The sequence below is a fragment of the Neophocaena asiaeorientalis genome, unplaced genomic scaffold (assembly GCF_003031525.2).
Source record: "Neophocaena asiaeorientalis asiaeorientalis breed wild unplaced genomic scaffold, Neophocaena_asiaeorientalis_V1.1 scaffold6, whole genome shotgun sequence".
In the NCBI taxonomy this organism is placed as follows: Eukaryota; Metazoa; Chordata; class Mammalia; order Artiodactyla; family Phocoenidae; genus Neophocaena; species Neophocaena asiaeorientalis.
Genome location: NW_020174424.1, coordinates 1350485 through 1374189, shown reverse-complemented (window position 1 = coordinate 1374189; position 23705 = coordinate 1350485). Strand labels below are relative to the sequence as shown.

Here is a 23705-nt window from a genome sequence, read left to right as displayed (position 1 = left end):
ACCATCCCCCCCCCCACTCCCAGTCTTCCATGAAACCGGTCCCTGGTGCCAAAAAAGTTGGGGATCACTGCAATATACTGCTCAGGTCTGACTCAAAAACCAATGCTTTCAACTATTTTGCAATAGAGGTACGTTCTCTGAAATATTTATAAAATTTTAGATTTACAGAGGGAAAAAAAAGAGTGAGAAAGACAAGCAGATGTTACCTCAAAAGAAAAGACTGCTGGAGAATATGAAGGAGTTCAAATTTATCAGCTAATTTCATAGATGAGAACTGCTCAGTCAGGGCGCATGACCAGTGAACTCACAAAGGGATCTGGATTCAGAAGGGCTCGCATGTGGGGTTTAAAGTTCTCTGGTTGCCATCTTGAAATTCTTGATAATTTTGTTATGGGAATGGTGTTTTGCTTATGAAGTCCACTGGGATAGGGGAGCATGTGTCAGAGGTTCAGAGTCTTGGCTCACACACAGTCCCGGCACTGCCCCCATATGAGTCTGGGTAACTTACTTCCCTGTCCCCCGCTCCCCAGGGACCCCAGCTTTCCCCTTCCCACTCCTGCCTAGTGACTACTGCTGCCCTGGGTGCAAACACAGAAAGAGATGGGATTAGATATGCACACCCCACGGTGTCTCAGTGTGGGGTATAGGGATGCCACCTGCACCCTGGGCTGGCAGTGTCCCAGTGCATTTGGTGGATGACTCAGTGGGGACTAGCCTCTTGCTTACCCCAATCCAGGTACCTAGTGTGTCTTGGAGCAGAGACTGCAATACACTGGGAGGTCCCCTGTCCACCATGGGTTGGGACAGTGGGCCCATGTAAAGGGGAGAGGCCTGTCTCAACTTCTACCCTGCCCAGAGAAGCGCAGGCATGTTAGCCCAGGAGCTAGCAACTAGCTGCCGGCGACTAGCAGCAGCTAGTCAGCTGTGTGTGCATTAAATCACAGGGTGGCGTTCCTGGGTACCTGTCAGGATCTGCCCTTGCCTCTTGTGTATGCCTAAGGGGGCATGGCATTAAATACCAAATTAAAAAAAAAGCTTGACAGGTCAAGAGAGAAAGAGACTGTGCAAGAAAGGAAAAAGCTTTCTATTTTTATGCCTTTAATGGCACCTTGTTATGCTTTCTGAACAAGGGGCCCTGCATTTTAGTTCTGCACTGGCCTCCAAAACTTATGTAGCCAGTCCTGTAAGGAGTAGATTTTAAGGGTTTTCACACTTGAAAGATGATAACCATGCCCTTCTCCAAGGTGACCTGGAACCATGGCCAAGGCCAGAATGCTGGACGTGCAATGTTCAAAGTCTCCAAATCCTGCTACTTGTATTCTGGTCAGCTGATCTGTTACTTTTTCATCTCACAACTAACACTGGAGAACTACAAAGAATTCAAGGAAAAATAGTTCCAACTTTGGCTGCATTTATGTTCAAAACCTGAGGCTTCTGCTTTAATCGTGTAGAAACTTCCAAAAGAATCACCTTGGAAACCAAGAGAATATGATCATTAAAATTAGCTAGAAGCAAATATCCTCCAGAGCAGTCAACCTGCCTGCAAAATCCTTTCATTACCTTTATAGAGAAAATTTCCCCAGTAACCATAATAAACATAAAGCAAGGGAAATAAAATGTCCACTGCAGGATTTCTAAAAGGAGGTATACATTTGGGTAGAAAATTCATTTTTCATGCATTTAGAGTAGTTCACAAGGTAAATACAAATATGTTGTCATCACGTTAAAAAAAAATGAACCTTGTAACTCCCTACACATCAGCTCTTCTAGAGGGGAAAAAGGTGTTTGCTGCAGTAAACTGATATATTAAATAAAAATGTAAGTTTCTTCTTAACATTTTCTTCCTTTACACACTATAGGATATGAGCCCCTTCAGGTTAGAAACTGGCAATCTAAAATCATCTCACGTCTAGGAATAAACCTACCTAAGGAGAAAAAAGACATGTATGCAGAAAATTATAAGACACTGATGAAAGAAATTAAAGATGATACAAATAGATGGAGAGATATACCATGTTCTTGGATTGGAAGAATCAACGTTGTGAAAATGACTCTACTACCCAAAGCAATCTACAGTTACACTACCAAACGTAAAATAGATAGCTAGTGGGAAGCAGCCGCATAGCACAGGGAGATCAGCTCGGTGTTCTGTGACCACCTAGATGGGTGGGATAGGGAGGGCGGGAGGGAGGGAGACACAAGAGGGAAGAGATACGGGAACATACGTATATGTATAACTGATTCACTTTGTTATAAAGCAGAAACTAACACACCATTGTAAAGCAATTATACTCCAATAAAGATATTTTTTAAAAAAAGATGTTAAAACCCCCCAAAAAATAATAAATAAAATCATCCCACAAAACTAAAATTCCATTTATTCTACTCTTTTTCCTAAAATTCCATTTATTCTACTCTTCTTCCTAGCAGAGATGTTAAGAACACCAGGTGCTTTCTTCCACTTTTCCAGGAAAAATACCATTTTTAAAAGAATAGAGGGGGAAACCCTAGAGAATCCTGGCAGAAACGAAGACCATAAAATAAACAAACATATTTGAATTAATAGTTTTAAGACAAGAGAGAAGCAATACAAAATGTTAGCAATACAAATACCAAAAACGGAATAAAATTTGCTTAACATGGCCAAATCACATCTTAGAAGCCTGAGTAATTCTCCCAGAAAAATGAAAGTGGGAAAAGGAACCATTTCATATACAAACACACGATACTTCTCATAGACTGTTATGCTCCTTTTCTTCTTTCTTGTCCACGAAAGAGTAAGACAGGAGAGAAATATGAGTAAGAATCAGCTTTTTGGATGCTGTGATTTGCTTAATTTTTTATGGCCTTAGCTTGAGGGTTTCTGACTTATGTCTTCCTCCCCTTTTTGTTCTTAAGGAAATACCAGCTGACAGTGGATGGCGATCTTTCCCTCTGTCTTCTCCCTGCCTCCTCTTCCCACTCCTGGTTTGGACTTTAACTCTCACAAGAGCAATCATCTCCTCTCCCGTTTTCTTTACAATGAATCTGTACTTTATAACTCTCCTGACCCTTGCTCCTCATGTCTTCATATTGCAGCTCTTCTCTCCTTCCATTATTCCCTTTCGTTCACCTGCCTGTGTATTACAACTGCTAGAACATATGGACAATGTTATAAGCAAACCGGCGCTTTTTCTCACAATACATTAATTATATTCCTCAGCTCTCCCCAAAGTCCCATCCAACTGTTATACATACATACTGCTTCATGTCATGTGAGATTAAGAGGCACAGAATTAGACCAACCACCATCTAATCTAGACTGTGCCTCACAGACAAGCTCCTCACATCACCTTGGGAGTAAACAATCAGGTCTCAAACACACCCACGTGTATTTGGCTTCTACGCTTTTTGGTCTAGTCACGATGCCTGTGTGCTTTCCAAGAGGACACTTTCACACACGAGGCTAGTCAAGTGTTAGTTCTCAAACCCAAGAGAGAAGGAACTGAATGATTTCAGATTGAGAACAGTGGTCATGACAATTCATATCTCAGAAAAGGACAATCATACCTTTGTAATTGCAGTAAAAACCTTTTCCAGAATGGCATTTGGCTGGGCTATTTGTGGTCCATTGGCCTGAATGTTGAGGGCTATGGCACATGGTTTGGCTACAAATCTAAAAAAAAAAAAAAGACACAAGTTATTCTCTCTATAGATGTTCTTAATGTCATCAGTTAAACATTACTCAACTGTCCCAATAAAGTGTTGATAGGATTTTATGGGTAGACATTGTCAACGTTCATATCTCACTAACTTTAAAGCAGATTTAACTTTTTTTTTCCTCCTTTAATCTCACAGCAGTAACAGTAAAAAAAAAAATCCTTTTAAAATACTGAAACCTCCTGATACTCAAGTTCTAATGAGACTGAACAGATAGAAAGACTATCAAATGACAAATATAAATCTGCGTGAGATACATAAACCAAAAAACCATGATTTTGAAATGACAATTTACATTCTTCTTACTAACAAGTCATGTTATATTTTTACTATGAGAAAGTGTTTACTAACCGTCTGATTATACATACAGAAAGTATGCTTTTGATGAACCCTAGTCCAAAAAGTCACCATTTTTGTCTCTATGATCAAAGTGTGCTATGTTCAGCCCCAATTCCTTAGGACGTCTTAAAATTCTCTATGCTTATTTGCTTCTTTCTCATAAACAATCGTGAAAGGTGTCAAACAGCACGATGTCCCAGCCAAGCTGAAAAGTCTGAAATGGTTATAAGCATCAGCTACACCATTTTTATTGTAAGCAAATGATTATGTCAAGAAGAACAGGAAGTCTTAGCTGCATTTCTGGCCGTGTTTGATGTATGAACGAGGCATGGGAGGAATGCAGGTAGAGGGCATGGGGCCCCAAAAGTATGATGATGTCTCTAAAACTTTTTTAAAAAGAAAAGCATTACAGTTGTTTTAGACTAAATGGTCCAGAAATAAGGTGCGATACATGTTCCTTTCTAGTAGTGACATTTAACTTTTTCTATAAATACAAATAATATAATAACATATGAAAGTATGATCCAAATTAATTTAATGTTGGCCAAAAGCAACTGATAAATATACAAAACGGGGGCTTCCCCAGTGGCGCAGTGGTTAAGAATCCGCCTGCCAATGCAGGGGACACGGGTTCGAGCTCTGGTCCGGGAAGATCCCACATGCCGCGGAGCAACTAAGCCCGCGCACCTAGAGCCCATGCTCCGCAACAAGAAGCCACCGCAATGAGAAGCCCACGAACCGCAATGAAGAGTAGCCCCCGCTCGCCGCAACTAGAGAAAGCCCATGTGTAACAACAAAGGCCCAATGCAGCCAAAAATAAATAAATAAAAACAAATAAATTAAAAATACATATATACAAAACAGATCATGAGTAATTCTTAGATGAGGCTTCTTTAATAATAATGAGTTAAAGAACAGTAGACAAGGGAGGAATTTTTTTTAAGGGGGACTAATGATGTTTACATACATGGTAACACATAATATCCCACTGGGTGCTAATTCAAGTAAAAGACAAAAAAATGTATTCCAACAGGAGAATGGAGAACTATACGTGCAAGCCCAAACCAGGAAAGATACACACAGAAAATGCAATATAAATCCTGTTTCACTGGGCTCTCTGGGACGAAGTTAGGAAGAATAAACACCCTTTCCTAGTATGTAAATCTAGAAACTGGAATTTTCCTAAACTTTTGCATTCTCAGTTCTTTGTAACATAAAATTTTCTAAAACATGTTACCTATGCCCCTACCTTCTTAAAGAGAGGTGTAGTATTTTTTTAAATAACTTTGGGTCTTCACTGTGAACAGTAATCGTGGAGCTATGGATGTAGCTAGTGGAAAGAAATAAAGTTTGATGGGCAATAAGCAGAAGAATGTGCAGAACTTGTTCCCTCGACAAAGCTTCCTGCTTCATGGTTATCTGCCTCTTCATCATAAGGTATAATGCGGGGTGTGAAAAGACATGAGATCAGCAAAAGTTTTTTTAAAAAGGTAAAAATTAGCTTGGTATAAAAGCCAAAATCAACACTTCCAATGGTTGCCTTCTACTCTTCCCTGTTGGATTGCTCCCCAGCCCTCCCTCGTCTTCCCAATTCCCACAACTTCTGAAACACTGCATTCAAATTCCCTTTCGGAATTTGGCATCATCATCCTTGGAACAACCTCCTGTTCTAGTACATGGTCTGCTTTCTTCTTCTAAAGAGCGAAGAGTCTAAATGCAAAGGCTGATCACGTCATCTCTGAATATGCCATGACAATGCCAGGCATACGCAGGAGAGGGTCAAGAAATCTGATCAACTGGCTATCTTCTGTAAATGTGTTTTCACTGTTGCCATCATTGTTGTGAGTACTGTTGACAAGTTAACAGCCTATCGCTCTGTGTCCCACAACAATGCGCGGGCAGACGCTAGGAGAGTCAAGAAATTCACTCAACAGAATCTCTCCAAAACAACTTCCTCACCTTTGCTATCATCTCCTAGTAACATACAAAAGCATTCAAAAAGGTTCTTTTTTTTTTTAACATCTTTATTGGAGTATAATTGCTTTACAATGGTGTGTTAGTTTCTGCTTTACAACAAAATGAATCAGTTATATATATACATATGTTCCCATATCTCTTCCCTCTTGCGTCTCCCTCCCTACCACCCTCCCTATCCCACCCCTCCAGGCAGTCACAAAGCACTGAGCTGATGTCCCTGTGCTATGCGGTTCTTTTAGTATGTTATACAATATAAGGTTTTACACCTCACTCCTCCTCTTTTAAACTTCAAACCACTTTTTTGAAACTCTTCTCTAAATTTCCAGCACTAATAACAACAGCATCTTGAAGAAGGCATATCCCTTGGTCATCAAGCTTATGAAATTTTGATAATCAAAATTATCAAATATATATGATGCTCTGTAAACATATTTTTTAAGCAGTGTCTAAAGGATAGGTGGGAATTATCTCTGCTACTGTCTGGCTACAGAGCCTTAGTTAGCTTCAGAAATTAATCTCTCTGTGCCCGATGTCCTCATATGTAAAAAATTATAATAATTACATAGGTACATAAGTTGTGTGTATATACAAACACACGTATATGTTAAAACACCATGTTACATGGTCCCTTTGTCTAAAATCTTTGACGGGAGCCATGTGTATGGTTTCACACCACAGCATTTACACACCGTGACTCTCCGGGTCCAGCAACACACTAAGCTTCAGCTACGTTGTGTCAAGCCATGTGCCTTCAACAAACTCTGAAAGTACCAAGCGAAAAAGAAGAGACCAGAAACCAAGATAGGCAACTGAAAAACACAAGGGTCATCAGGTAGAGTAACCACTTACCTCAGTTTACCCTCACAGTCTGGTTGTCCCAGCATCATTATGAATGGTACCACCTTTACTGACAAAAGCATCCCTGCTTGCTATTCTGCCACAATAATTTAAGTGTTCCCCATTTGGGCAATAAATTGTAGCAAGCCCCGTCATCAAGCCTCAGACCTGGCATAGGTCCACACTGAGTCCACACCAGCAATGCCTTCAGGTTCTGAGCCCATCCACACCTGGCCTTCTCTCAGGACCCAAACCTCCCCAGCTCCCCCATCAATCTCCATGGCCCTATAGGGTGGTGTGCCCACACCTATCACAGGAAGAGTTGCTATGTATATGTGTGTCCCTCTTCCCTGTGCGTGTGGTCTCTTTCATGGAGGCTGGAATGACCTTAATGACACTTCCCATCTCCAGGGGACCCTAACACACAAACCCATTTACTCTCCCTCAACCAGATGAGGCAGGATTATCACCACCCGCACTTTGCAGACAGGGTCAGAGAGGCAAGTATCCTCTGCCTCCAGGGCAAGGGAAGCAGAGGACAGGATACTTCTTTCCCAGGAAGGTCAGTGTTATCATCAGCTCCCCATCTTAATTTACTGGCCAAGCTAAGTCCCCAGTTCTGAGGATCTGTGGAGCGGGGTGGGGTGTGAGGAGTGACAGACAAATTTAACAGAATTTATCTCAATGCAAAGGTTGAAGATTTCTAGAGTTTAAATGGTCCATGATGGGTATGTACAATAAATCAAACCACTTCAATGCTTTGAAAGAAGTTACTATGCCATAGAATATTTTTATGAAATGCCTGGCAGACTGTGGGCACTCAAGAAATACCTAATGAATGAATGAACAAATCAGCTAAAATACAATGGCAGGTACCCGTCCTCCTTTTTTCATAGGGGTTGTGCATTTTAACACCCTTAAATACGCACATCTACTCAGGGTCCTCATTTGGGACTCAGAGGGTAGGAGACTGACCACTCAAACTCGAGAAGCTGTTTCTATAATTTCCATTGTCCCTATAACGTCATAGCAGCCCTACCAACCTCTCACTAGACATTCTCTTTTCAACGTATCTAGCACAGACAGCCAAACACTTAATTTCCAAGATTTAAAAAACTTCATACTGTACAGCACAGGGAACTCTACCTAATGCACTCTGGTTACCTAAATGGGAGAGAAGTACAAAAGGGAGGGGATATCTGTATTCGTATGGCTGATTCGTTCTGTTGTGCAGTGGAGGGTAACACGGCATTGCAAAGCAACCATACTCCAATAAAAATTAATAAAAAAAAATTTCACGAGAGAGGCAGAAAACATTCATTTCAAATCCCAAATGAGTGAAGAAAGAAGATATAATTTTTATCTTCCTAAAAGTATTATATGATATATATACATAATATATGATATATATCTTATGTAAGATTATATGAAAATAAAAATTTTATTTGTTTATTCTCCAAAGAATTTGCGTATCACTGCTGGCATTTTTTTTTTTTAAAGAGAGCATATTAGACACCAAATAAAACTCATGACAAAACTACTGTAATTTTAACACCTACTGTCATGGTCCATTAGAGAAATGCTGGATTTTTTTTTTTCTCCAGTGCTGGCTCTAACAGAAGTAAGGTCACAAAAACTGTCTTTCACAAGGGTTGTTGTAGGAGAGAGAGAAACAGAATGAGATAGACAGAGGGTGGGGTAGAGTACCTACAAATATAATAGTTGAAAGGGAATATGTACTTTTGAGCTTTGATGATTGCCTCTACCAGGAAATGTTCACCTAATTACTTTTTTAATCAAAGGCAGTAACACCATCTTCAAAAGATCAAACATCTATGAAGTACTAACATATAGTATAACATATTTGAAAGTAAATATAATAAGGATGTAAGCTTTGAAAAATACTAGTCTCAATGTAAAAGCAGAGAAAACACCTAAGACATTCCTACTTTTTAGTTCTACTTAACATCATGTATTTGTATTATAAACATGAATTGAATGTCTCTACACAGAGCACCAAGGTAAGCTCTGGGCTGTGGTGTGCTTAAAGGTATACACAAAACATGAAGTGATTCTTGCACTCAAACACCTTTACACTATGGAAAAAGAGAGTGATCAAAAAAAAAAATTGTTTACAGGGTACACGTCAGTTCTAATCACTTAATACTATGTAATCATCTTCAGTGGGGAGCATGGCCAGAGACTTAGTCCTTCCTGACTCCAGCATTTCCTACACTTTTCAAAGTAGCTGGATGGCTGTGGTGGTGGACACACAGACCTACATATGTGATAAAAACTGTACAGAATTAAATCACACGCACACAATGTACAACTGGGGAAATCTGTGTAAGCTTAACAGATTGTATCAATGTCAATATCCTGCTAGTGATGTCATACTATAGTTTTACAAAAGGTTACCATTGGGGGAAAGTAGGGAAGGGACCATGAGCTCTCAGTGTATTCTTTCTTACAACTGCATGTGAATCTACTGCTATCGCAGGAAAGATACTGATTAAAAAATACTTAAAAGAAGCATTCTGGTTTTGACATGGAGAAATGAGCTCCCAATAAATCGATTTTTCATCCTTAAAAACTCTGCAAAACCCCAAGCCCCTAAAAACAAACTCTGCCAAGCCCCTAAAAACAAAACCAAACTACTTGAGGGCTCTGGAGATGGAATAAAAGCAAGCAGACTTTGGAGGGGAGTAAAAAGCTGGAGCAGGAAACCAGCAGAGAACAAGCTCCCATTTACTTATTTATATATTTAGTTTGTAGCTCAACTCTGAGATCAATCACAGCAGCAGATAAAGCTTTGACAGGAAAACACACTCTCCTGTCTAGCTGCAGGGACCAGGAAAGGAGCCTGGGGAAATCAGATAGTGGCTAGAGAACCACAAAAGAAAAAAGCCAACCTCTAATTCTGCATATAAATGAAGTTATGGCTGACCTCAAACCACATATGTACAAGGTAAACTGAGAGCAGGTAGGAACTGAGGTTTAAAGAACTGAATGGAGATTGAAGCCATGGTCCACTGCAGGCCTGACAGGCTACAATTTGAATCTGAGTAAATTGCTTGTTAACACAAGACATCTCAACACTCTTCAGAGCAATGCAAAAAAATCCCGAATCTCTACAACATAACTCTCACAATGTCCAGGATACAATCTAACATGTTGACAGAGAGCAAGGAAAATATGGCCCAATTTTAGGGGTAAAGACATGCAAAGACATCCAGTGAACCTGAAGATAGGGCAATGGAAATAATGCAATCTGAGAAAGAGAAAGAAAAAAATGACAAAATAAAGAAACACACACTGTGGAACAATTTCAAAAAGGCTAACATATGGGTAACTGGAGTTCCAGGAAAAAAGGAGGCAGACTGGGGAAGAAGAAGAAAATATTAGTAATAGAAATAATAGTCTATAACTTCCCAAGTCTGATAAAAGACATAAATATACAGATTTAAGAAGCTCAAGAATCCCCAAAATAGATAAGTTCCAAAAAAAGGAAAATCTAGACAAAATCACAGTCAAACTGATGGAAATCAAAGATAAAGAGAAAATATTTAAAGTCACCGACAAAACGGCACATTATACACAGGGAACAATAATTTGAAAAACAAAGGACTTCTTATCAGACATCACAGGTTCAAGGACAGTGAAACAACACCTTTAAAGTACTGGTAGCAAAATCAAAACCAAAAAACTGTCACGCCAAAATTCTATGTCCAGCAAAATTTTTCTTCAAAGAATGAAGGTGACAGGAAAACAAAGGGAATTTGTCTACCACCAGACCCCCCACTTCAATAATACTACAGAGAGTTCTTTAGGCTGAAAGGAAGCAAAATCAGAGGGAAGCTTAGATCTCAGAAAAAAATGAAGAACATCAGAAATGGCAATATATTGATAAATAAAAAGTACTTGGAAGGTCTCTGAAATTAATCACAACCAATTAATAACAGATTAAATACTTAAACCCAATTATGAGAAATAACATATGTCCCACCCGAGACTGTGCTGGAAAGAAACCTAAGTATGAACAAGTGAACGTCCAAGAAAAAAGAAATGAACAGGGGGTGACTGATTCAATTCATTGCTTGACCACCAGCACCTCCACAGGCTCCAACATTCACCAGTTATGGGTGTGCCATGGCTACAGTCACAGAAAGTATTACAAACGTTAAACTTACGAGAACAGTATAGATTAGATATTGAAAGCTACGTGGGTGCATGTTTAGATACACATGGGTGCATGTGCCTGGGAGAGTAGGCGTATGTGTGGGACTGTGTATTCTACAATTCTAAGATAAAGCTGCTTCCACATTTAGTGGAAAGATGGCCAGGATGGAGACAGGAGACTGATATTCATTGATAGTTATTAAGTGTCAAGTGCTTTGCAATGTTTTATTCTTTTTTTTTTTTTTTTTTTAGTCCAACAACAACTCTTTGAAGTAAATTTTAGTCCCATTTTACAGAAATATAAGCTAAATCTCAAAGAAGTTAAAGGATCTCCTCAAGATCTTAACACTTAAATAGTTTAGATAAGATTTAGGCCTGGTCAATCCTAACATAATCTATTAATAAAAACAACATTTTCTCCTTTTCCTAAAATAATAAAACTTGATTTAAAAGGCACTGTTAAAATAATGTGATATAGTCATACACCTTCACTCAGAAATCTCACTTTTAGGTATTTATCTAGGGAAATCTGTCAAACAAAAAAAAGCCATAAATGGAAAGATTTTCACGCACCATCATTTTATAATAGGGAAAATGGTAAACAGCTTAATGATTCACTAACAAATGACTCACTGAGTACCTATGATGAGTCAGCCCTGCTTTAAGTGTTGGGGATGCAGCAGTGCACAAAATTCCCTGCTTTTATGGAGTTTACGTTCCAGTGGGGAAGAAGAGAGATGAAAAATAAAGTGATGCATGTGATGTAAGATAGTGAAAAGTACTACAGAGAAAAAGAAAGCCTGCTAAGAAGGATGAAGTGGGGTTGCAATTTTCAACGGACTGGTCAGGGAAGGCTCCTGAGAAAGTGAGCAGATTCCTAAGAAGGTAAGGAAATCAAGTAGGAAGGGAAGTGGAGGAAGAACATTCTGGAAGGAACAGCAGCTAAGAGCAAAGGCCCTGAGAAAGGAGTATGCCTGAGATGTTGAAGACACAACCAGAGGGCCAATGAGGCTAGAGCAGAGTTAGGAAGAACGAGAAGAGAAAGGTGGGGTCGGAGCAGCAAGGCAGCCACATCTTCGTACCTCGTGCACTACATGAAGGACTTCGGTTTTTACCATGAGTGAGGCAGGAAGCCACTGCAGGACTCTGAGAAGAAAACCTAAATGAGTGATTTATATTTAAACAGAATCACTGGCTCCTCTCTTGAGAACTGACTAAAGGGGAGCGAGAATGGGAGCAGCCAGGCCAACTGGGGGGTTGCTCCAGTTATCCTGGTGAGAGACGACAGTGGCCCAAAGGGAGTGGTGGCAAAAGAGGTGGTGAGCTGTGGTCAAGTCCTCAAACTATCTTGAATGCTGGGCTCACAGCATGCACTGGATTGAACGTGGGATGAGATGGGAAGAGAGGAATAAAGGATGCCAACAGGTCTTTGCCCTGAGCCCTTGGAAGGACAGAGTTAGTCTGGGGCTAGTAAGTGTGAGGTTAAGCTTATAAGCTATTAGGCTTATACGTGGAGATGCTAAGTAGGCAGTTGGATGGAGTAGTCTGGGGTTCAGGAGAGGTTTGGGCTAGAGATACAAATTTGGTGTCATCAACCTACAGATGCCACATAAAACCATAAGACTAATGAAATCATCTGGGCAGTGAGAATAAATATTTCATACCCTTCGGGCTGATAATGCGACATATAGCCGAGGATTTGGAGAACAAGAATGCCAGAGAGAAAAAGATGGCGGAAACAGGGGTCGGAGAGGAGAGAGGCTGGAAGATACTATGCTTCTGGTTTTGAAGGTGGATGAAAGGCTACGAGCCAAGGAATGCAGGTGGCTTCCAGATGCTGGAAAAGCCATGTTAATTTTAAAAAGTGATAAGTAAAAAAAAAAACCTGATATCAAAACACTGTACCATTATCACTGTACCATTTGCCAAAAAATTTTAAATTTTGATAAATTCCAATACTGGCAAAAGTAAGAAGAAACAGGTACTCTGGTAAACTCTTGGTGGGTGTCTAAACTGGTGCAATCTTTGAAAGGCAATTTACCAGTATTTAGCAAATTGTTGAACTGCCTAAGCCCTTGTGAGCATTACTAGTTATATTTCTCCTAGAAATTTACCCTCCAGATATACTGGCATTTTTTAAAATAAAGTTGATTGCGGTACTGCTTAAAATAACAAAAAAGACAGGAAACAGATATTTATTAGAAGGAGCCCTATGAAATATGGCACATCCGTACAATGGAATTCCATAAGACAAAATGAGGTAGATGTGTTATGCTTCAAGACATAATAGTCAATGCAGAAGGCAACATACAGCACAACAAGTATAATATCTCATTTATGTACTTAAAAACAACACTTTTTTCAGGAAGAGCAGTGAGAAATCGTTAACAGTGATAATTTTGGGGGGTTAGGAAGCTTAATTTGCATTTTATACTTTTCTGTATTATTTAAGTTTGGACATATGTATGCTTTATATTTATTTTAAAGGTAAACAACCTTTACATGTGTTCACTGAATATTTAATAACATGGAAAAAAGCTCAGAAACAAGAGGTACAATAATGTTTATATGCTGACTACTTATCTATACATATAAATTTCTAACACATAAAAGAAGTTGAAGATAGGCTATTGCCAGATAATAGGATTGTGGCTTACTTTAACATTCTTTTTTATGCTTTCTTATGGTTTTCAACATCTTAAAATGAGGATGCAAACTTTTAACACCAAAAATAAACAGCTTTAAAAATAGAGATGAACTGAATGGTCTCTATGCCAAGTAAGACTCAAAACCTCAGTGACACCAAAACTGGACATGGAAAGCCCTACGACAGCCGCAATTCAGCTAATTCCATGGACCTCTTGAAGCAAAGGACTCCGCTGTGACTGAGACAAGGGAGAGAACAGTATGTAGAATAAAAATAAAATGCCATTTCAGTACCTTGTCAAGTAGAGAAAAGGATGAAGTTCAATGGCACACCAGAAGATATGAAATGGCATGAAATCACTTCAAGAAAAATGTTACCAACATTAACTAAATACTCCAAGAGAGTTCTGAGATGCCTCCAGAAAATAATTGCTTCTGCCTGTGCCTGGAAATGCCACAGACCTTCTCTATTCCTTCATCTATATAATGAAAATCATAATTACACTCTCTTCATGTCGGGAAATATTTCTAAATCATTGGCATCTTGAGACTAACTGGAAAGAGACAGAGATAGGGGGAGATGGCATGCAGAGCAGCAGGCAGGCAGAAGACAATTCTCTCCTTGGGAAAAAATATGAATTTGTTTCTAGGTAGAGTAGAAAGGAAAATTCCTTTCGAGCAAACCCATATCCGAAGTGAATCTGCTCTGAGCTTGGAATGTTGGAAAGCTCTTTAACATTTCTGAACCCTAGTTACCACATTTTAAAAATGGAGCCAATAAAACCTACTTTGCAGAATGTGTGTGAAGATTGACAGTATTCAACATTTGGAAAATATTCAATAAGTGCTGGCTAGTCTTAAATTCTCACTACAAGAAGCATACATTTCACACATTAGGAGGACTTCTCGTCTGTGCTGCTCAGTAAGCTGTAGTGGGAAACTTATGGGAAAAACACAAGGATGGCAAAAATTCATGAAAGACCCAGAAAAGTTAAGAGCTTACTATGTCACCTGGTCCAGCCTCCTTTTTCCAAGCCAAACTTTCTCTCTAGAGAGATCATTCAAAAACTTCCTTCAAGCATGAAACCTCCCTGTACATTTCTTTGCAATTTCCTGTGAATCTATAATTATTTCAAAATAAAAAGTAGAAAAAAAAAAATCTTCCCTTGGTATCCTAGTTTAGTTTTTCATCACGTTTGACTCAAAATGTTCTTCCCACATCATTCTTTTGAGCTGAAATATAAACCCATTTCCTCTTTTCTCAGCCCTCTGGAGAAATGGTACAGTCAATAACCTCCTCAAATATTTGAAAACACTGATGAAGTCATCCTGCATTCTTCTCTCCTCAAGAATAAACAGTGCAGATCCCACAAACCCTTCCTCATCCATCTTTTTCTGTCCTCACTTTAAATTTTTATTTTTTAGCATTTTAAGGGTTCTTTTCTGAATCTAACTGTATTCTTTTCTCTAAGGGTGTAGAAGAGACCCTTAGACAATGGCTGTTTTTATTAATAAATAATCATGGGAGAGACTTTGCTGCTGTTGTTGTTATTGTTAAAAAAAAATTCACAAGAGGCTTTCCAAAAATTACAGCTAAATCAGGAACAGCTGTAGTAAAAGGGACCCCTCAGTCTAGCCTACTCCGATCTCATCAGAGGTGCAGATCAGAGACTAGAAAGGCTGAGTGTCATCAGCTGAGAGCTGATTTTTTTTTTAACATCTTTATTGGAGTATAATTGTTTTACAATGGTGTGTTAGTTTCTACTGTATAATAACAAAGTGAATCAGCTGTACATGTACATATATCCCCATATCTCCTCCCTCTTGCATCTCCCGCCCACCCTCCCTATCCCACCCCAAGAAGTGAGATTCTTGGAAAGCCCAAGTTGACTTGAAAAATGTCAAAATTGTCTCCGCTTGCTATACATTTCCAGGATTCTGAAAAAATAAACAAAAACTCTGGACTTGGGATATTTCACCATGAGTTCAACTATTCGAGAAACATACAATCTAGCCATTAAAGGCGAAGTTCATAAAATTCAAAGAAATCGTGTCCTTCTCTTAAACAAAGGAAAATATACCCCTGCATTTTGCATAAAATAAGATGCAAAAGGCATTTAAGATATTTATTAGAAGAAAAACTATACAGCATATATTTGTATACAAAAATACCTTGTAGTCAGGAAAGTCTTTAAGACATTATCACAGCATTATAATGCTTATAAAATTACCATAATGGTCAGTGAATCGCTGGGGAATACTGTACATGTATGAGGAAGGTTTTATTTGCAATCTGCTTTCCTTTGCACACTGAAAATGATGCCATCCGGACCTCTCACTGAGGGAATACAACGGTGCCCTCATAGCATTTGTCACTGTCGGCTATGCCTCTTTAACTTACCGAGTGCGATTTCGGCAACTCCATCTCTTACTGCTGCTTCCAGCACATAGAACAAATCAAGAGCCCTGCCAGAGTGCTTCAGAATTCCCTCTGACTGTACCCCTCGGCACTGTTACAGACACCTTCCTTGTCACTGTCCTCATCCTCGCTCTGTGACAGGGTCTAGGCATCCCTTATCACTCATCTTCCTCAGATGACCAGCCAAGAAGACCACAGGTGCAAGAAGCAAGTCTTCAAGGTCTGCTGACAGATTGTCTTACAGGACCTTGTTACTGGTAGATTTGTCTCGAAATCGGCCCTAAACCTAAACGTTAGGTCTGGGAGAGTTCCAAGCCTTCCTGTAACGCATTAATCCTTTAATTCCTTACATTTGCCAGGTGCCTTGCAATTCACCAAGTGCTTTCACACTTTCCTCTCAGTCAATCTTCAAAGTATCTCCGAGGGATATGCAAGCAGATTTTCTTATCACTGTTTTACAAAAGAGGAGTTCAGTGTTTCAGTGACTTGAACTAAAAATTAAGGGGTAAAGGTGCATGCAATATAGACCCCTCTTACTCTACTCAAGAGCTGCACTCTCTAATATTTCTGTCTTTAGTTGGTTACACATGCTCACGGGTCTGTGAACATTTCCTTTGGCCCAGATATCAGAATCACAAGGACTGTCCACTGGTGCCTCAAAACCACAAGATTTGATCATCAACGAACCATGCCTGGTTTTATTTTACCCCTGGTATACCGCTGAAGACTTCTGGGTGTGTGTGAAGGTAACGAAGACAGTACCCTTGAGCCTAAGGGTGAATTACCAGTAATACAACAACTTTCAAAACAGAATTTCAAAACAGAGTGAGCAGTTCAGGAAGGAGAGTTTCATAAAGGTTCTCATTTGAGGTCATGATCTACCAATATGCCAGAATTCCCCCCAGAAGAATTCGACAGCCTAACACCAATTTTAACACCAACTACCTATCATGTGCCTGTTTCACCAGCAAAGAAGACTGTAAAAAACAGACTGGACGCCACCCATCACACACTGACAGGAAGGGAGAAAGCTGACTTGACACCAGCAAAATCAGTTTTGTCTAAAAAATGGTAGAAGTTGAATGATAATATACGTAGTGCATTGATCACAGTACCAGGTCAGAGCAGGTCCTCTGTGACTGGTCATCAGCCCCCAAAAGCCCCCACCCCAATGTCACTCAAAGACTCCTATGGCCTCAGCAAATTCCTTCCCATAGAGATCAAGCCTAATGACAGCACTGCAGTATTTACTTGATCATCATGATACTTTACTTTCATCCAAGGCTTCATACTTTTCCTAAGTATTCTTACTCTCCTAACTTCACCTGACTCCGTAATTAGCATTAATGAAGATTTATAGGTGAGGGGCTTCCCTGGTGGTACAGTGGTTAAGGATCCGCCTGCCAATGAAGGGGACACGGGTTCAAGCCCTCGTCCGGGAAGATCCCACATGCTGCGGAGCAACTAAGCCCAAGCGCCGCAACTACTGAGCCTACACTCTAGAGCCCACGAGCCACAACTACTGAGCCCGTGCTCTAGAGCCCATGAGCCACAACTACTGAGCCTGCGTGCCACAACTATTGAAGCCCGCGTGTCTAGAGCCCGTGCTCCACAACAAGAGGAGCCACCGTGATGAGAAGCCGGCGCACTGCAACGAAGAGTAGCCCCCGCTCACCACAACTAGAGAAAGCCCGCACGCAGCAACGAAGACCCAACGCAGCCAAAAATAAATTAATTAAATAAATTTATTTTTTAAAAAAGATTCATAGGTGAGCAAACAGAGGCCCAGAAACAATGTCATCCCCAAACCTAGGGGCAAATCGGACTCTAGGATAGACAGCTTCTCTCAGTCGGCTGCCTTTTCCTATTCCTTTCTCATATTTAACATGCTGTCCCAGGATGGAATTGTGTGGGAGGAATGTGAACCTAACAAATTTGTCTGCAAATCCCTCAAGTTCTGCTAGGACTTCTGCCTGACGCCCCCATGTCAGCAGTGGGCAGTGTGTTCTCACACCACGCTTCAGCACAGCTTAGGAGTTCTCTCTGAGAGAGTGTGCGTCCACGAGGATCTAGTCAGGAAAACAGAAACTGAAAGTTATTCTGACAGAGAGAATTTAATGCAAGGAATGAGTTAAATTGGTATAGGAGAACTGAAAGACACAAAGGCGATCCTGAGAGGTCACAGAGGAAGAAGAGCAGCCAACAGCCCTAGGGAAAGAGGGGAGAGTGGAGATGAGGGAGGGACCTCCAAAAAGCTGGACCCAGAGCCCTAAGGAGGGGGCAGTCCCCACCTTGGGACGATGCCGCTGAGGGGGATGTAACACAGCTGCTTCTAGGCGGGGGCCAAGGGTGAGGGTGGGTAAATAAGAAACCGGAATCAATTGCTGAAAATAAACCACCTCTCCTGGGTGAAGAACTGCTGCTGAGGTAACACTTGCAAGAGAGTAAGTAAAGAGGATAAGTAGGTCTGGTCTCCCTCCTCCAACCTCTCTCCTCCAGCCGTGCAGGCCCCTCTGATGTCCCATATTGGCAGAAACTACAGGGAAAGAGCTAGCAAAGGAGAAATGTGGTTTTTAGAGCCTCAGTCCCAAGCCACAGTCAAAATTAGAAGTGTGGGTTTACAGCCGAGAGATGGTGGTTCGATCATCAGCACAGAGTGTTCTCACTTGTTCAAAATCTTTAGCCCGAGGATACGCCTGCCAAATGGTCATCTACCGCCATTTGATTTTTGTAGCACAGCTGATATGAGTTTGTCGGTGGCCGCTGGATAAGAAACTAAAGAGATTCTGACTGGCCAGGACACTTATTTTCTCCCTCTCCCACTCAGAGCCCTCTACTGTCATGCCACTGTACACGATGTGGGAACACCTGCGTTCCAAAGAATCTGCTGTTTATATTAGGAAGCCTCATCATATAAAAAGAAACTAAGTGGCTTTAAAGATAGGCCATCCTGGGGTCAAATCCTGGTTGACCACTTACTAGCTGTGGGATATTATTAGCTTCATCATTTTACCACGTTGAGCCAGATTCCCAATGATGTGACTACACCACCTGGGCCGTAAGAATTAAATGAAACGTGGACGTAAAGTGCCCGGCACATAAAGCAGGCAGATGCTGGTTTACTTCCCTTTGCATGAGAAAAACAACATATCAAAAGGTTAAAAGAGCTATTAATAATCAGCTTTTCTCCAACGTCATAAAGTATATACTCAATGACTTCTAAAACACAACCCTGATATTTGAGTAATCACTTATTTCATGACAGAGGGAAGACAGAAAAACCAAAGAATGATACAACTCTGAAGATCACATAAAAATGTTTTCTGATTATTAACATTCGTCTTTAATTTAGAATCTAGATGATACAGTCCTGCGTTTCAGAGAGTGTTTGTAAATATTCTAAATGAAAGAAATGTTTAGAATTGTATTTGAATAAAATATTGTTTTTATTTTTTAAAAAATCAGCTTTTCTTTTTTGAGGTCTTCACCTTGTACTTCCAGTTGGTCTAAGAACTGCTTGTGATTCTATGAGAATATGCCCTTAATGCCAGAAATCCTAAACCTTAAAAGTGATGTAAACTCCCAAGATTAGAATCAAAGCTCACAGAAGAGGTGGAGAGACAACTTTGAAGGCAGCAAAGGCAAAACACAGCTTACTCATACAGAGTAAATAGGAGAAAACAGAATAAAATATGCACTTGGTTCTTGACTGGGAAACATACTTTCCCCACGAGAGACATTTCATTTTCTTAATGCAACCTTACTTATCCAAGCAATGGATATAGATCCATGTCATTTTTTTAAAGGATTAGTAATCTCTTGATTTACTGTAAACCTTCCATGGCCACAACCTTCCATGGCCACAATGAGTGGACATAATGGTATTAAACCCTCAAAATTCTTCGATGGGACCATTTATGAGAAATAACCAAATCTGCAAGTAAACATCAGAGCTCAATTGAATAAAAGAACATGAAGGTCATTTCCATTTAAAGCGCAGTGGTGGCTTCAATCAATGAGGCATTTTCCTGAGGGGCAAAAGCTTAGAGTTAAATGAGCTCTTATTTAAAGACCTGAAGAGAAGGGTCATAAAATGTTAGTAATTATGGTGTGATAATTGTAACAAGAGGGTATTTTACCATGAAAAAAAAATTTTTAAGCAAAAGTCAACTTTTTCTATGTCCCCTTCGGGGATTTACAAAATAAAATTATTTCGCAGAAGCTCAAAGTTATCTCCTCTGGTCTAACCACCCACTGGATGTTTAAATTTCCTCAAGCCTCATCATCCCTGATGGGTTATTTAGCCCTGCTACTCAAGCACCATGGACCAGGTACACTGACATCACCTGGGAAAGGTTAAAAATGCAGAATCTCAGGCCCAGTCCCAAACCAACTGATTCAGATTCTGCTTTTTAACAAAAGTCCCCAAATGATTCCTAATTTGATAAGTATGTTTTAGCCCAGTGCCTCCCAAATTGTGGTCCCCAGATGACCAGCATCAGGATCACCTGTGAAGCTGTTAGAAATGAAAATCCCGCCCCCCACCCCACCCCAGCCCTACTAAATCAGTAACTTTGAGCGTGGTGATCTAGCAATCTGGGTTTGAACACGCCCTCCAGGTATTTCAATGCATGCTGAAGCCCGAGAACCACTCCATCAGCCTAGATTTGAACAGACTGGTCTTAAGGAATGCAGGAATTCCCTTGTGGCCTAACGCAGCCCACTGCACCTATGCGAAGCGCTCTCAGGAAATTCTTCCTTAGAAATGAGCCCAAATGTCTCCCCGTAACTCTACCAATTGGGTCTCTCCTACCAAGAGGAACAAAGATGACAAAATTCAAACTTTCTTCCACACAACAATCCTACAACATTCAAAAATAGCTATGGTGCTTCCCGGGCGGCGCAGTGGTTGAGAGTCCGCCTGCCGATGCAGAGGACATGGGTTCGTACCCCGGCCCGGGAAGATCCCACATGCTGCGGAGCAGCTGGGCCCGTGAGCCATGGCCGCTGAGCCTAAAAAAAAAAAAAAAAAAAAAAAAAAAACAGCTATGAAGTTCTGAATCTTCTTTTCTACAGGTAAAATGTCTACATAGAGACAAAGGCACAGATACACACATAGATACAGTCTGGTTATATACTATACATATAAATATGGTAAAATATGTTACTATTATATAAAAACATTACAACTAATTTTGTTGGGTATAAGGGCTCTGTAACTATGTTAAAATAAGTCCTTTATACAGAGAAATTCATTACATATATTTATATATTTTAGATAAATTTTATTTATTTATTTATTTATTTATTTATTTATTTATTTATATAAAACACCATACCTAAAATCCTATACTAAGAGAAGAGTAAAACTATCACCTTTCTCATTCTAGAATCAAACGTAAACAATCAGGAGTTAACACTAAGTTTCTGGCTGCCCCCTCATTCACCAGGCTTATGGTCAATCCAATCCCCTGAGTGCTGTATTACTAATACTTTTAAAATCTTTTTATTCCATGGGATTTTTTTCCTTCTGCAAATACTGTTCTTTGAAAGGTCACTTGGGTCTCTCAGTTCTCTCCACTGAGTCCCCAGTCTTGCTTCAGTTTGACCACACTAAGAAACAGTGCTGGGCAATCTGCATGGAAACATTAAAGAAGACTATTTCTTTCACAATCACCATTTCCTTTCGTTCATTTCTTTCCATCCAGAAAAACTAGCTCAATGACTGTGCTAACTGTACCAAAAATAACTTAGCGTAGTTTATTAAACATCAGGAAACTAACATAAATCACCAGCATTATAAGCCTACCACAGTTCATTAAACTGCATGATATGATCACATCACATTAAGAAAGCTGGACCTGTGGCTTGAGGTCCTCTGGGACTTCCTTAAAAAATACTACCTGCAGGGCTTCCCTGGTGGTGCAGTGGTTGAGAATCTGCCTGCCGATGCAGGGGACACGGGTTCGAACCCCGGTCTGGGAGGATCCCACATGCCGCGGAGCAACTGGGCCCATGAGCCACAACTACTAAGCCTGCGCGTCTGGAGCCCGTGCTCCTCAACAAGAGAGGCCACGATAGTGAGAGGCCCGCACACCGCAGTGAAGAGTGGCCCCCGCTTGCCGCAACTAGAGAAAGCCCTCGCACAGAAATGAAGACCCAACACAGCCAAAAATAAATAAATAAATTTAAAAATACTACCTGCAATATTTTGTAATAACCTATAAGGGAAAAGAATCTGAAAAAGAACATGTATATGTATAACTGAATCACTTTGCTGTACACCTGAAACTAACACAACATTGTAAATCAACGATACTTCAATTTAAAAATTAAGTGAAACAAAACACTGCCTGAACCCACAGATTATAAACAACAGACCTCAGAAACACACATGAGAAAGAGTGGATATATGTATATGTATAACTGATTCACTTTGCTGTACTCCTGAAACTAACACAACATTGTAAATCAACGATACTCCAATAAAAAATTTTTTTAAAAAAGAAAGAAACACACATGAGTTTAAAGTTCAATTTTAAATGCAGTCCGGGGTGGCCCTTGAATGAGTGGAGCACACAGGGGAGAGACATGAACACGTCTACCAAGGAAGGTAAGTCTATTTGGAAAAAGCACCAGCACTATACTTGGCACATAACAACGCAGCCTTTCAGAATACATTAAGTTGCACTTTCATTCATCTGCTGCTAATGCAATGCAGCAACCACCATGACATGTTTGGGTTTCAAATGCTCTCCACGATTACCAGTGATTACTCTTCTGGGATATCTGCTATATGACCCAAGGCCATTTGGCTGCCCATCTACACCTGTTGAAAACTTCAGTGCTCATTTCAAACGCTATCTTCCCCAAGTTTTTCTTGAATCTATACACCTCTCTCCCAATCCTCCTATAATGGTATTATATTCGCACCTCTTTGACACTGTTCTCATTCTACAGATCGCTGCAGACGTTTGGCCAGTTGTCTTCTCCCTACCATCAGGTAGTGAGATCCTCGATGACCAGGGCTTGCTCCCTCTCTTCTCTGAAAGCCTGGCACACGCTACCATGATGCACAGCGTTGGTCTCCCATCCAACAACCACCCCTCTTTTCTTGCAAACAAAAGCTCTTTTATTTGGAAAGCCTACTTATGAATTATGACTGATCTCAGACAATCATGAAAATCAGAATCTTGTCCTCCAAATGTCCTCTGCTTTCTCTGTTTCCCTAAGAGCTACTGGAGGTGTGGAAAAGACTCAGAAAATTTTTCTCCCATATTAAAAGAACTATTTTTCCACTCAGCCTCTTTCTTCCTCTTCCTTCCTATTGTAAAAGGTCATGTTTGGAGCAGTGGCAGCCATAATGGGATCAAGAGGTGACAAGCTTAAAGACAAATACCAAACACTGAGAATGGCAGAGCAGAAAGGCAGAAAGAGCCCAGGTCTCTACTGGCTTTGTAAAGCTACTGCATCCCAACTAGAACCACCAATCTATATTACGGAAGATAAACAGCTTTTTCATTTAGCTAATATCAGTAGGTACTGTTACTTAGTCAAAAGCATCACTAACACAGTCACTATTATTCTTGGCATATAATAAATACTTGAA

At 40.2% G+C, this 23705-nt stretch overlaps 1 protein-coding gene across 3 annotated transcripts in view; it reads right to left on the bottom strand.

Moving 5' to 3' along the window:
* The window catches only part of CERS6 (ceramide synthase 6), a 311390-nt gene that overhangs the window by 220211 nt on the left and 67474 nt on the right, over positions 1–23705 (bottom strand). For all 3 annotated transcript variants that reach the window (XM_024756640.1, XM_024756642.1, XM_024756641.1), the window contains exon 2: positions 3550–3655. In XM_024756640.1, coding sequence (XP_024612408.1) covers positions 3550–3655 — 106 coding nt within the window. The remainder of the gene's footprint in view (positions 1–3549; positions 3656–23705) is intronic.